The 15068-nt window shown below is 34.5% G+C and overlaps 2 protein-coding genes across 2 annotated transcripts in view; one reads left to right on the top strand and one right to left on the bottom strand.

The window, feature by feature from the left end:
* The window catches only part of LOC149789281 (protein SAND-like), a 38254-nt gene extending 23569 nt beyond the window's left edge, over nt 1-14685 (top strand). The window contains exon 7 of the mRNA XM_089975470.1: nt 329-14685. Within this exon, the coding sequence (XP_089831596.1) occupies nt 329-469 (141 nt within the window). The 3' untranslated portion in view covers nt 470-14685. The remainder of the gene's footprint in view (nt 1-328) is intronic.
* Nucleotides 1-15068, bottom strand: part of LOC149789280 (sodium- and chloride-dependent GABA transporter 1-like) — a 95769-nt gene that overhangs the window by 8004 nt on the left and 72697 nt on the right. The window lies entirely within an intron of this gene.

Here is a 15068-nt window from a genome sequence, read left to right as displayed (position 1 = left end):
CTCCTCCTTTTTTAGACTTCAATTTCCACCACATTTGAGAAACCTAGTATTGCTATGAAATCCCAAGTTAAATGTCAAAAGAAAATATTTCTTCAGCTTTTTTTGCAATAGACGTGTTTGGTGCAGAGGCCACTAAGAATAGGAGTTAGGATGGAAATACACAGAGGCTGTGTTCAGTTGGGGTTGTTTATCATCATGCAGGGCACTGGTTTGCAGGAGGCTCATTCCAAATATGCTGCTCACAGCAGAAAGTTTACATCTCCTTATTAAACCATTAAACAGCAATTCCAAATTGAATTTCCTTTGCTTTTTTTTTCTCTATGTACAGGTAACTCAAGGATTTGAACTGTATGCAGTATTTGGACCACTGGTGACCAAAACGTTGGCCATCAATGCAATCAACAAGCTCTTGGCCTGGATCAAGAGGGAGGAGAACCGTCTTTTCATCATGAACTCAGTTACTTTCTAGTCATCTAATGAACCAAGTTTAAATGCATTTCATTATATGTGTATTCTTGAAAAATATGTCTCTGTTTTGGCAAGTAAATTGACTATCTGACCACAGAATGATCACATCATCATTGAAATGAACTGTGGAACCTAATACATGCATTTAGGTATGCGTGGAGGTTACATACCTTTGGAACTCATATAGAATCACTCAACACCAATTTATCATTCATTTCCTAATTGCTAGCATTCAATGCAACAAAATGTATAAAATTTTAATTTTAATTTTGAAACCTTGTATAGGTTATCTATGTAATCAACTCAAGTTTCAATGACTAAATTGGTTTTTAGCCAACAAATATGTTCTAAAGATCATGCCTTTAATTTATAAAATGTAGCTTCCATCTTTTAATTTTGTCTGACTAGTATGAGCAGATATAAAGAATTAGTCATAAATAAATGAATACTTCCTAGTTAATGTTATCTCATGCCATTAAAAAACAAACAGAAATGAGTGATAAATATGACATCGGAATGAGTGATATTTATGTCATTTTTATACAAGGTAAGACTCCTTCATTTGACCTTTTATCTTACCAACATTTTGTGGTCAAGCAGTATCTGTCCAGGGATATACTTTAATCTGTGATAGCGCAGCATGCCGTATTGGTTTATCTTTGACTACAGCAAAGAACCCAATGAACATTAAAAGTAAATTTTAAGAGTAGAAAAATCCAGGTAGGACAAGCATTTGACTTACAGTTTAAGTTGTCCAAGGTATAGTGTCTACAAGAAAGCATGATCCTTATACTTTAGATTTGATGCAATTACTTGCAAGTTTTAAATGGTTTTGGGATGATGTCCCACCTTGTGTATGGAAAGGGTATAGAGAAGTGGTTCCCAAACTTTTTCAGGTGACTGCCCCCTTGGTTATCGTCAGCGTCCCTTGCCTTGCTCCGTAAAAAGCATTCAGCATTAGTATCCCCCTCAGTAATCCTGCTGCACCCGGGGGTGGTGGTACTACCCACTTTGGGAACCATTAATATAGAGTTGCCCTCGTACTTCCACCCTTCGATATATGCACGCTTTCAGTCACATTCTGGCTTTTTATCACCATCATATTTTATACATCTACTGTAAACATGATTCTAGTTTTCCTGTAAATCATGCTTTGTTCACAAAGACTTTCATGAGTGCAAAGTCTAGTCTTATAAAATGTAAAATGTAAATTTCCAGTATTGATGTTTTATATATCTGAGTACTTTTCCTCAAAGTAAGAAAATAATTTTTGTAAATAAAAAAAATGAATTAAAAGTAAATTTGAACATTCCTGTAAAATATTCCAGTCTCACTGAGTGAATACAAAAATATTAATGGCTGGGAACCCTGCTATAACATGTTTTTTTATAGCATGAGTTTGGCTGTAACACAGTAGTGTTGTGGCTTAAGATTATTTTGTCTTGTATGTTTCTTATTCCCTGACTTTACTCCAAAACATCAGCAAGCCTGATAAAAATAATTCATTTAAGTTTCAGGAATCTGTACCATATTGATTATAATTAATATTCTTAAATGGCTATTGTGCATGGGACTCTCTTAATACCAAATGTTACATAAATTCTCTTTTGATAACAAATTTTACATAAAATGGCAGGTAGTAAAATTATTATACTTGACTGACATTTTCTAGATTCACCTTTACACCTCACCCCATATCCATATATGCATAATTCATCAAATTTCCAACATTATTGCTATACCATAGTTTGGTATATAATGCTTTTGGCAGTTATGGACACCAGTTATCACATTCTTGCAATGTTCATCCATACTTGTTATCAGGACTTCATTATTTTGTGTAGTTTCTCTAGCATGTTCTTCAAATTAAAAATGTTATCCCTGTAAATATCATTGGTTTTAATTTATGAATGCATTTCTGTTAAGTTGTTGTTGTTGTTGTTGTAGGATTTAACGCCATTTTTCAGCACAAGATAGGCTATACATGGCGGCCAGTATAACTGGGTGGAGGAAGAACCCTGGAAAACCCAGGGAAGAACCACTGACCCACGAGAACATTTCTGTTAAGGACATTAATCAAAGTTGATGAAATCATATTTAAGGTACTGTTTTGAGATGCAGAACCAGTGTTTTTTATATAAAGTTCATGTCTCAAAACTTATAGACCTGACATGTTCATTGTTTTTTATGTTTTTTTGGTAGGTAATTACAAAACCAAATTATGTTTGTAAAACTTCTTCCTGGTGTTCAAAAATAAATAAGGTAGTTTGTTTGTCTTCTACCACATCATCAAAGCATAAATACTTTGTCATTTTTATTAATTTTTCTAAGTTTAGCATTTGTAAAACTGTAGTTAACTTGTTATTTTGGATAGTTGTTCTTGTTTCAGGCATATTTATTGGTCAGTATGGAAGCAAGGCACATGTGTGCAAATGTTGTTATAAATAGCAGAGAAGATGTCTTTGAAAAAACTTGATGAATATTTAAAAGTCAACTTTCTGGGGTTCTATGAGCCATGTGATCTTTAAGGAATATTATAAAACTTGTTGTCATAAAGTAAAAAAGATTTGATTGTTTTGCCAATCTTCAGTGAAAAATGTCTGCACTGGGTATTTGAATCTTTCACTGTTTAGTTTTCTTTTATTATTTTCATGGTATATTTCCACTGGTACCAGTGGGTGATTAAATACCATAGCATAAAGTGCTGTTTAAAAAAAATCAAATTTGATTCCCTAGTGTTTTTTTTGTTTACAAAAAGAAGTTTTTTCTTATATCATTTTTCTTACTATATATACTTGCTTATAAGACATTGTAAGATGAGTACAGATGCAAACGGCACAGACCCAGATTTGCCATCACATAATGCACTGGCAGGTTTGGGTCTGTGCAGTTGTTATGAGTCATCAGTAGAACAAACATGATAGACCCTGATCTGTAGACACATTGCGTTATGGCAGATCAAGATCTGTGTTGTTGCAGTTGGACTTGACTTATAGGTGAGTATAGACAGTATATGAACTTTTTTATTAAAATCACCAAAATTATATAGATTTTAATCATTACAGAGAAAATAATCAATTACATCTTCATATATAGTGTGCAGCTGAAATGTATTGTTTTTTATTCTAATCACCTGTACAAGAGAGCCCTTTTTCCAATTAATTTTCATTAATGAAAATTATCACAGATGAAATAATTAAAATTTATTATAACTTTATTCATGTTTTCCTTCATGCTGGCATGGTATAAAGAAATGGATCTTCATGAAATTCTGTAGACATCAGTAAGTTTGAAGATTTTGCATTTTTTATTATACATGGGCAGTCTTTGTTCAGTCATGAGGTTTTTTGCATAAAAGAAAACAAAATAAAGTTTCTGATGATGTTGAACATTAAGAAATGTGTGTGTGTGTGTGTGATTTGGATTTTTTACGTAGCTTTAACAATTTTTCAGTCATATCGCTACAATGTCTGCAGTGTGGCAGTTTATAGTGATGTCTAGCACTGGGGCATTATGCTGCAGACATGTAGCATGATGTCCCACCCAGTCACATTATCCTGACACCAGACCGACCAGTCCTAACACTAGCCTCTTAATGCTGAGCACCTAGTGAGGCAGCTGTTAGTACCATTTTTGTAAGTGTTTGTTATGACTCTGCCAGGGATCAAACCCACAACCTCCCACATGCGAGGCAGACACTCGAACCACTAGGCCACAGGAGCGGTATCAAGAAATAGTTCAGGTACAAAATATACATGAAGGGCAACATGAAAATGCCATCCACACTCTCATTTCCTTTGTGGGATGAAATGTGGCTGAACACAATTAACAAGCTTGTATTTATATTGTTCTCCATGATTAGTACAATTGTACAAAAATGGAACTTCTTCATACTCTGGAATGTTGCAGTCACAGTTCTAGTCAAATGTTATGGTTCAGGGATTATGCAACTATAAACTTTTTAAGAGAGAAAGAGAACAATATTCTTATGTGTACATTGCATACAAAACATTTTTTTAATTTTATGATTATTAGTCACTGTTTATGTTGTTGTTGTTGTTGTTCTAGGGTTTAACGCCATTTTTCAGCACAAGATAGGCTATACATGGCGGCCAGTATAACTGGTGGAGGAAGAAACCTGGCAAACCCAGGGAAGAACCACCGACCCACGAGAAGCTACTGGCAGGCTTTCCCACGTACCCATGCTAGCCGAGCCTTGGACTCGAACCCACGCAGACAGAGGTGAGATGGCAGTGATCCGGAACGGTGAGCGCTTTAGACCACTCGGCCACTCGGGGCCCCCCCACTGTTTATGTAATAATTGGTTTTATTGTCAAACCTGGATAGCTCCAAAACCCATCATCTCAGTTGATGAGATCCGTAGTTAAAGTTAAGTGAGTTTTAATGCCTTTAATTATTTCCTTATGCTGATGGAACAATTCTGTAGTGTTGTCTTCTGGTGTATGTTTAGTGCTTGAACCAAATGAACATGCACTTTACTACTACCCAACAACATTATAGGGGAACAGTCTTCTCCCGATGAAACTGTTCTTCAGTAGTTTTGTTTGGCGGTTATAGTACCTAAATAAAAGGAGCATGCGCCACAGCCTCTCTGTTGGCTATAGTTCCTGAACCAACTATAGGGCAACAATTCCCAAGGTGGAAGGCAATAATAGATCTAATATTTCACGTGACCTAATATAACACCACTATATTACATCCAAATGTAGCAATAGTGACCACTGCAGCTGGTGTAATGACCATCATTAGTATTAGTAAAGGTGAAATGCTTTCTGTTCTAATTTAAATTCCTTTAGTTAGCCAATTGGACTTTTAGAATTTATCATGTTGTGTACTAAAATTACAAACATTGTTAGGTCTGGAGCACAAATTCAAGTAATCCAGGGCATTGAAGCCACATGTGTTGCTGTAGTTGAATTGTACTAAACTGTCACTGTTATGTGAAAGTGACATTCGAGGCAAATGATCTATTGGAAAGACTTTATGAAGGCTGTAAAGCATTTTGGGTAAAATACTGTATAATATAGATAATTTGCACATTGGCCGTTACATATTTTTGTAACAAAAATAAATGCTTATATGTGTGTTAAAGAAGTTTAATATACAGAATTCATTTTTAATGATTATTCTGTTTTTAATTAAATGATTTGCATGTTTCTTTATGTTTTAGTGCCTTGTTTTTTTTAAAAACTATATTTTCAGTCTTACTATCTTGCCTTCTTCTGATAAATCATCAATTTGTAATACGCCATATAATCTGATAAGTAAGATATCCAGATATACTCACTTGTAAGTAAAGCTCAACTGCAAACTGCACAGAACCAGATTTGACATCACATAATATGGATTTTGTTAGTAATTATTTTGTCAAGGTATGTTACACTTATGTATGGTATCATTGGATGGATTAGTGGAAGGGTGAGTGATACATTTATGTATCTACATATGCCTGTTTTTTATGTATGTTTCAAATGTCCAGAAGTTTTTTTCATTTACTGTTGAACATTTGATTTTCAGCAGCAGCATGGGGGGGGGGGGCTGTAACTGCTCCAAAATTAACATTAAAATCCATTGTCATGTATGCTTTACAGTTTGAAGTGAAACTTAAACATTACTGAAATACATCCAGAAGAAAACGTGTAATTGCATTCTCTTTCAGCTTGGATATCTGGCAGTTGAGATCTCATCTATGAACCAAATGCTGAACTTCACGCAAATGCTACTAAATTTAGAATTAGTACAATTGAAATAGAAAAGGCATTTGTACTGATATTTTTGTAAATATAAAAAAGGCCTCTTTTTTTTTTTAGCTGGAGTTTAACGAACAACTATTTTGACCCCTTCTTTGGTTTTCATCAGTTGATGTATAAGAAAAACACATGCGATACTTTATACCATTCTCTAACAATGTCAAAACATTTCTTTGAAATAAATTACCTGACCATATCACATTAGGATAACTTTCTCTGCTACCTTAGAATCCAGCCCGTCAAGAAAGGCAAAAAACATCTTTCTATATATTATATAGGCCAAAAGTAGCATCTCTTACAGGTTAACTCGTGGGTCGGTGTTAAAATGGCATTAAGCCCTACTACAACAATAACAATAGGTTAACTCACTTTTCTACTTGCCAGGTAGCCACTGTCATACCCAGATGTACCAATTTTTACTTAAGCAAAACCTTAAGGATGCTTGCAGTGCTGGGAATTGTGGGAGGGATTTTTTATGATGTAATCAAGTATTATTTGAGAAACGCAATTTACAAAAAAAAAGTTGCTTAACAGAAGATCTTCTACTGTTAGTTTTATACATTGAGAGACAATTTATTTATACACGTGTGAGGGAGATCCCATCACGATTCCACACTTGATTATTGTCTCACCATCAAAAGTTTCCCATGTGAATCCAGTGGTAAATTCATGTGTGGGTTTAAGGTTGCGCTTTCATGAAGGGCCAGTGGTCACTGTCTGGCAGCTACCACTAACCCAGTGAAGTTCATTTATCTTCTTAGCAAGACCATCTCATGCAAATGGAAGCTAGAGAAGGATGACAGCATGGCAGTCAGCTGACTCTCCTATGTTCTGAATAAAAACATTATATTTAAGTACAGGCTGATGAAAGTAGCTCGTTTTTGTGAGCAGAAATCTTCATTAGTGTACCAGATCCTGTGTGAGTTCACAATACACCAGTTTAATAATTGGTTTTGCATTCACGCCTTCAGAATTAGGAATTTATGGTTGACGCAGATATTGTCTGTCTAGGGTAGTATTTGATGGTATGTACAGGGTCCTGCAGGTTCTCTTGGCAAATTGATCAAGGAATGAATTTGCTTTTGCTCATTGAGTAGTGATAGTGGCCTGTTCTTAGGAAGGAAAGAACATTAGAATGACTGAACCATTAGAACAGAACTGCATATTGTTTGGATTAATGGATATCATATGTAGTTCGCTGACTCTGCATGCTAAGTTAGCATTATCACAAATTGCAAGTCGTGTACAGTATCTACTTCAGTGTTGGAGGAGGAGAGTGACACTGGCTCAAACTTAGATGAGTTTGGCCATGGATAAATTCCATTGGGATTACTGTGAATGAGAGTTGTTTGGATATGTCATAACTAGACATTGTGTCGGAGAATAGCTTGTGGTGGCCAAATTCATATCTTCCATGAAGTCTAAATGTATCTGAGATCATGGAACATTATCCCTTGATTTGTGATAGGTGTTAACTTCTCATCTTCAGAGAGAAAGAGCAAAAAGTTTGTGGTTGGTTAATGGGTGTTGAGAATGGTGTGATGTCATGGATGTGACACCAGTCATTGGCAGCAAATGATTTCCACTTGTATGCCCTCACTTTTAACCTGTATGAGTCGTTTCCCTTGTCCATATAATATATTGACAGAAAGACGTTTTTCCTATTTCCGGGAGGGCTGGATTCAGCAATAGCAGATATTCTTCTGCCAAGACTGATACATTGTTAAATATAGTAACAGAGTGCTGTCATTTATGTTTGAGGAATGTATATGTTCATTGCATCCAATAAGGTTGACATGGACTGACATTCAAAAGTTTAAAACACTGGGACACTTGTACTTTTGATACGGGTAAAAATAATAATAGATTTAATGTTTTGTCATATCTCGGCCATGAGAACTGATCCAATTACTTGCTTTTGAAACTTCTTTCATCCCAGTCATCTCACTTTGGTGGGGGTGGGGTGCTGTGGTTGTTTTTCCTATGATCAGAATAAGTTCTTAATTAGTGGCAATGTATGCCAACAGCCTTTTCTGATTGGCTGTTGTTACTATGAACAACCAATTAAAAAAACTTTGATAGGTGGTTGGTTATTTTTGGTTAATTTATGTGGGATCACTTGGGGATGGCAGTGTATACCATCATCTGCTTTGTTGGTGAAGTGTGAAACCAGGAGCAATTATGAAGAACACTTGAGGCAGTTTGATACCTTTCAGATAAAGATTTGCCATTCTGTGCTTGTTTTATCTGATAAGGAGTTTGAAATTGTTTTGTCTTGACAGTTGTGAAGTTATATTCAAACATGATTATCGTATCTACTCATATAAAAGTCTGATCCAACTGCAAACAGCACTGACCCAGATCTATCACTGTATAATGCATTAGCAGATCTGGGTGTATTCCATCTGTCAGTAAAACAGCAACATAGACCTTGATCTGCTGGCACTTTATGTGATGAGAGAATAGGACCATTGTTGTTGGACTTGCCTTATATGCAAGTACATACAGTACCTTTGTTTATAATGGTGACAATGCTCCAACTGAATATTTATTCAAATTTGAAGACCTTTATTATTCCCCCCCCCACTTTAGTATTGTGACACCCACTGTCCATTTGTTCTTAATACGTATCTCCTACAGTTCACATACTTGATACATATGTGATAGCCATCTATAGGATGGAAAGGTGTAGGTTTTATGCATTCCCCTTGTAGTTCCTGGGGGTGGTTGGAAGTCAAAGTTACTATTACAGTGAAATTTTTTAGATATTTTATGACCAGATTCCATATATACAGTCATAGTGGGAAGATGCATCTGACAGATTCTGTGTTCCAACTGTTGAGTCATCATCTGGGAATTTGTTTGAGTGTATATGGGGTTGGGATGGGATGGAGGGCTGGAACATGTTATTAAAAATATGGGGATATGTTTTATTGAGCTATTGAATTATGCTATTAGTTTGATATTTTTCCTGCTTGCAGTAGGATGATTTTGTTAAGTGAGTTTATAGCTTTTCATTACGTTTTCTTGATTTTATGCAATATTTATTTATTATACAGCAACAGATGCCTTTTGATCAGATACAGTTTGTATCTACCTTTTCAAATATTTGTTAAGTTAAAAAGTATAGAGACCAGTTATTTCCACCAAGATTAGAGTGCTTATTTCCCTAGCTGAAATGAAGATTTATAATCAAAGCACTTGAGGTGGTCACCTCTGTTTAGCAAGCATTTGTGTATGAAGGTCAGTTACAGTAAATCTCACATTTACTGTTTCCTGCTTTCCATCTGTCCTTCTGAACATTCATGACAGTTTCATTTCTGCACAGTAATTCAGTTATTGGATTTCAACCAAATTTGGTATGCAGCTAGATTAGTCCTCTGCTGAGTTTCATTGTGTGAGTGATGGAAACCCCCCCACCCTTAATTTTTTTCATTATTTGAATTAAATTTGGTATGCAGCATGATTGTGATGAGACATTTTCAAAGTTAAGTGTTAATGTTCTGTGTTTTTATTTAGCAGAGTTATGACCCCTGATTGTCAAAAAACATGCATTTTCTTTCTGCCCAATAACTCCCTTATATGTGTTTTGGATTTCAGTCAGATTTGGGATGCAGCTAAACATTGATGCAGCATTGGCCATGTTTAATAGCTCAACATTCTGTGTCATTTTTTAGCATAGATGTTGTCTCTGATTACCACACTTATCCACATATTTCCTAATAAGAAGTTCCATAAATGTTTGGATTCCATCCAGATTTGTTATGGAGCTTGATATTTATGATTCTTAGGCAGAGTTTGATTGTCAGCTTTCTGCATCATCGTTTAGCAGTGTTATAACCTCTTATTGTTAGACTCATCCATTTAAATTTCAGCAGAGTTAGTACCTTAATTATTATTGAAACCAAATTGGTATGCACCGTCATATTGATGAGATCTTGACTGAGTTTAGTTGTGATTTTTCTATATCATTGTTTAGCAGAGTTGTAGCTCCTGGCTGTTGTTGTGATTGTTCTGTATCATTGTTTAGCAGAGTTGTAGCCCCTGATTGTCAGATACAGTCACACAAGAGCCCCTTAAGGGAAATGATGTTATTTTTCATTCTTTCATTTTTTTATTAAATTCTTATAAATTCAGTGATGACTGTATTCATGTTTTCTTCAGTAATATTTCATGATGAGATGTCTTGCTGACCTGTATCCCTTGCCAATGTATCTAAGGAAAGCTAACCTAAGCAAAATGCAGGATGTTTAATGTTCTTGATATTTGACACTTTGCAGCATTAGACAGTTTCATTAGATGTTGAATTTTACATCCATTTGAAAAACAAAACCACATATTGAAACCCTGACAGAAAATGTGACACTAAAAGTATAGTTAAGTCAATTATTTATCCTGAAAATTTCATCTAACAGGAGTGATACGAATGTTTGCATACAACTACTAAACTTGAGAATCCATGTAATTTTTGGCTTTTATTGTGCCAGACACTCATACCTTACAGACCCTAAGTATACTGCCAGTATGGTTATAGATATCATTTATTTAAATGTTACAGTGCTGAGAAAAATGTTTTACACAAACACACACCAAGGGAGAGTAACTTTTAAAGAATCAATTGTGCTAACTAAAAGTCTACTTTCCATTTTTCTGTTTTAATGTACTATCTCAAAAGTTACCAGGCCCCTTTGTGTAAGATGACAAGCCCTGATTGCATTTTTGCTGTTTAATTTATTTCACTTGATTTTTGTTATTGACTGTTATGAGTGAATTATAATGTGGTTTTTATACCATTAAATACCAGTTTTGTTTGTGTCCTGTGCACTTGAAGTTCACTTTACTTGTAGCTCAAGTTACTTCTCTGTTGGAACATCTAAAATGAGTAACTGTACAAGCAGATATGAAAGAGTTATATTTCATATAAATAGTTCTGTTTATGGTGGATGTGCACTGCCCAAGGTTATTTTTGGGCCCAAAGGAAATGGCCAAATAGTATTCCCGTTGGTCACTTACCATATATGCCCACTTTTGAGTCCAACTATAAACAGCATAGACCCAGATATGCCATTGGATAATGCACCAGAAGAACAAACAACATAGATCCAGATCTGTATGTGCTATGGCAGATCACCATCTTTGTTGTTTACAGTTTGACGTGACTTATAAGCAAGTACATGTGGTACATGACTATCATAAACAGTGCTATAAATAGAGGATACCGTATCTACTAAAAACTGTGATATCAGCTTGATCTCCTGTTAAGAATACTGCTTATGACATTTAAAGGCAATGTATGGAAGTATGCATTGTGACAAATTTTATATTTTGTTTCTAATTCACTACTGTGGCTGTAAATATTTAGAAAGTTTAATTTATGTATGATTACTGTATATTAAAGCTAAAATATTTGGAAAATGTAGATCAATCATAAGTTTATTGTCATATTTCACTTCATTATGAAAGCCAAGTCTTTTAGCTTAGGCAGTACTTTTAATCCTGGAGCCTTTGTGCTAAGATGTATATTAATCCTTGAGTCTTTTGTGCTAAGATTTATATTAATCCTTGAGCCTTTGTGCTAAGATTTATATTAATCCTTGAGTCTTTTGTGCTAAGATTTCTATTAATCCTGGAGCCTTCTGTGCTAAGATTTCTATTCATCCTGGAGCTTTCATGCTAAGATTTATATTAATCCTGGATCCTTTGTGCTAAGATTTCTATTAATCCTGGAGCCTTTTGCGCTAAGATTTATATTAATCCTGGAGCCTTTTGCGCTAAGATTTATATTAATCCTGGAGCCTTCTGTGCTAAAATTTATATTAATCCTGGAGCCTTCTGTGCTAAGATTTATATTAATCCTGGATCCTTTGTGCTAAGATTTCTATTCATCCTGGAACCTTCTGTGCTAAGATTTATATTAATCCTGGAGCCTTTGTGCTAAGGTTTCATTTAATCCTGGATCCTTTGTGCTAAGATTAGTTATGTTTAGTACCCATGTATATTTCTTGCTCTCTCAGTTCTCCAGAAAGAAAAGAAAAATCACACAATGGCCAAGAGCAATTGGCTTTTGAAGAATCCTTGTTTTATTTGTTTCTACTTGCTCTAAACAGCTCCTTAAAAGAGTCAGAAAGTATCAACATGTACCTCTGTCCTATGTGTCTACTTGCCATAAACAGCTCCATGTACTGCCTAAAAAACCAACATGCACCTCTGTTATATGTATCCGCTTGCCTAAACTCCTCCATGTGCTACTTAAAAAATCAACAGGCACATCTGTACTATGTATCTACTTACCCTAAACCGGTCCATGTACTACCTAAAAAAATCAACAGGCACCTCTGTCCTATGTATCTACTTGCCCTAAACAGCTCAATGTACTACATACAAAATTCAACAGACACCTCAGACAGATAGCTCTAAGAGGAACTCAGTTGAGATTTAGATTGGTTCTTGACATAGGGTTATCCCAACAATCTCTCTCTCTCTCTCTCTCTCTCTCTCTCTCTCTCAAAACTACTGGCTGAGAGAAACAAGCATGCTTTCTTCTTTTTCATCTGTAAATAATATTTATTTGATGTAAAAAATATTGATTGTTATGGTTTAATTTTTTATTATTATTATTATTAATATTATTATTATTATTATTATTATGCATTAATGATGCATTATACAGGTCATGCATTGATTCATTTTGTCAATAAAGTGTTAAAATAATGTCATTTGTTATGTTGTCAGATATTTTATCTTTTGTATGTTGTAAATTATGTAGGCTGAAATTTACAAGTTTCAGAGCACAACTGATAACATTTTCTTACTTTCACTTGTATAAATTGTCTTGAAGATTTTTAAACAATTATATAACTTGATGGAATTTGTTGAAGTTTTTCATGAAGGACATTGTAGTGTTTTTTTGGAACAACTACTGATTTTGTCTGAATTTTATATTTATTTCACCACTGCTATCTCCTTTTATATGTCTTTCATATTGACTTTAAAAGTTCGCATCCACAAGATAGCCATACTTTCAGAATAGTTCCTTATGTTTAATTTGGTTGTGTTTAATATCTTGAACGTAGCACTTTTCTCTTAAGAAACCAAAAGCAGATTTTACGTCATGAATTTCTGTCTAGACTTGTTCATCTACCATAGTCATTTCACGTGCAAGGTTTCCAGTTTGTTTGCATTCAAACTCTTCATCACCATCATACATTTCTTATGTTATTTCAAAACCAAAGAATAGGATAAATCAACTGAAAAAGAATTGGGATTTATCAATGACATAATAAGTGACATTTTTCAGGAAATTGAAGAATACAAACGGGAACTGAATATGTTAATAGCAAGTGGAACATAACAGATATAGCACAAGCTTGACTGACAGTTTGAAGAAATATATGAGGAACAAGTCAATGAAATCTCTGTAAATGCTAGAGCTACCAATCTTCTAAATCAGTCAGATATTGTAACTTAAAGTCTGGCACAAATGAAAATTCTTCTAATCAACAATTTAGACAATTTAAAAAATGAACGGAAGGTTGACTGCACTACATCAAACCAGATTATTCATTTCATGCTTATATGGAGGGTATTGACGGAGAGAGAGAACCATGCAGTATATCAGCATCAACAATGCAATGTTGAAAAAGAATGACTGGGAAATTGAATGGGTACGAGTTACTGTTAATTTATTTGTGCTTTTTACAACATTTGTTGCAGTAGTAGTTGTTAATCGTGCAGGGAAACTCAATTAGACAGTGCTGTTCACTGTCTCCTCAATGACGAAGTTAGTGATTATTTAACAACTTTTATATCTGTAATTGAAGGCGTTTTATCATGCTTGGTTCTGTTTTCATTTGGTATCCTGCATTTAGTATTTGTTAAGTGGAAACATTTTCTTTGTTGATCAGGATCAGAAATGGAATAATGTTATTTACCAGTATGTCTAGGTCATCTTCGTTAACACCTTTTACATTATGTAATGTTTAGCCACATGTGACAGAAAGTCTTTTCAACCTGTATTTGATTTTATGTTTGATCTCAATGCATTAAAAATTCCGCTTCTAGCCAATTGTGAAATCCTACTTTTGTTATATTTGTGGTTCCTTTATCTAAAATGCATGTTATTATGCTCTCCACTTTCAGTACATTTTCTGTTGACCTCTCCACAGTGCTCTATAGTATCATTTCTTCATTTTCTTTTTACTCTTTGTTGTAATCTATTTTCTTCTTTCCATGTCATTTTCTGTATATACCGTACTGTGTGTACAAGGGCATGTTTTGTAGTAATCGCTAATTCTGTAATGCTCAGTAAATTTGACTTTAACGTGTCCACACGTATGGTATGTCTTGAAAGTCATTCTTTTATTTACCCAATTTCATTTTAAATTATTTCCACCACTGGTAAGTAACAACGAAAATCATTTAGTAATTAAATATTGTAACATCTTGATTTGGTGTTTATTAATTAACTTTCCAGCTTACTTTGCAAAATAAATACATGTAGAAGCAAGCAAAGACACACCCCCCGCAAAAAAAAAGAAAAAAAAAGAACAAGGTTAGCAAAGAAGCTAGAAGGTAATTTTACAAAGGACAGTAGCTTTAGGTAGACTTGAGCAAAGAATATAATAACTTCAAAACATTCTTGGGAATTAAAAAAAGCTATGTCAGAACGATTATAAAATAACGAGTCTACTAAGTCACAAGATGCTGAACTCGTACAACACAAAAGCATCCAACCTTAAAGAAATTTTTAAAAAATCAAAACAATCTATTATTTGATAGGTGATGATGTGGCTCTTGTAGGCTTGTTGGTAATTTGGTCAAAACTTTGGA

This window comes from Sinohyriopsis cumingii, chromosome 11 (assembly GCF_028554795.1).
Source record: "Sinohyriopsis cumingii isolate HCF-2022 chromosome 11, ASM2855479v2, whole genome shotgun sequence".
Classification (NCBI taxonomy): domain Eukaryota; kingdom Metazoa; phylum Mollusca; class Bivalvia; order Unionida; family Unionidae; genus Sinohyriopsis; species Sinohyriopsis cumingii.
This window is presented reverse-complemented; position numbering and strand designations above follow the sequence as displayed.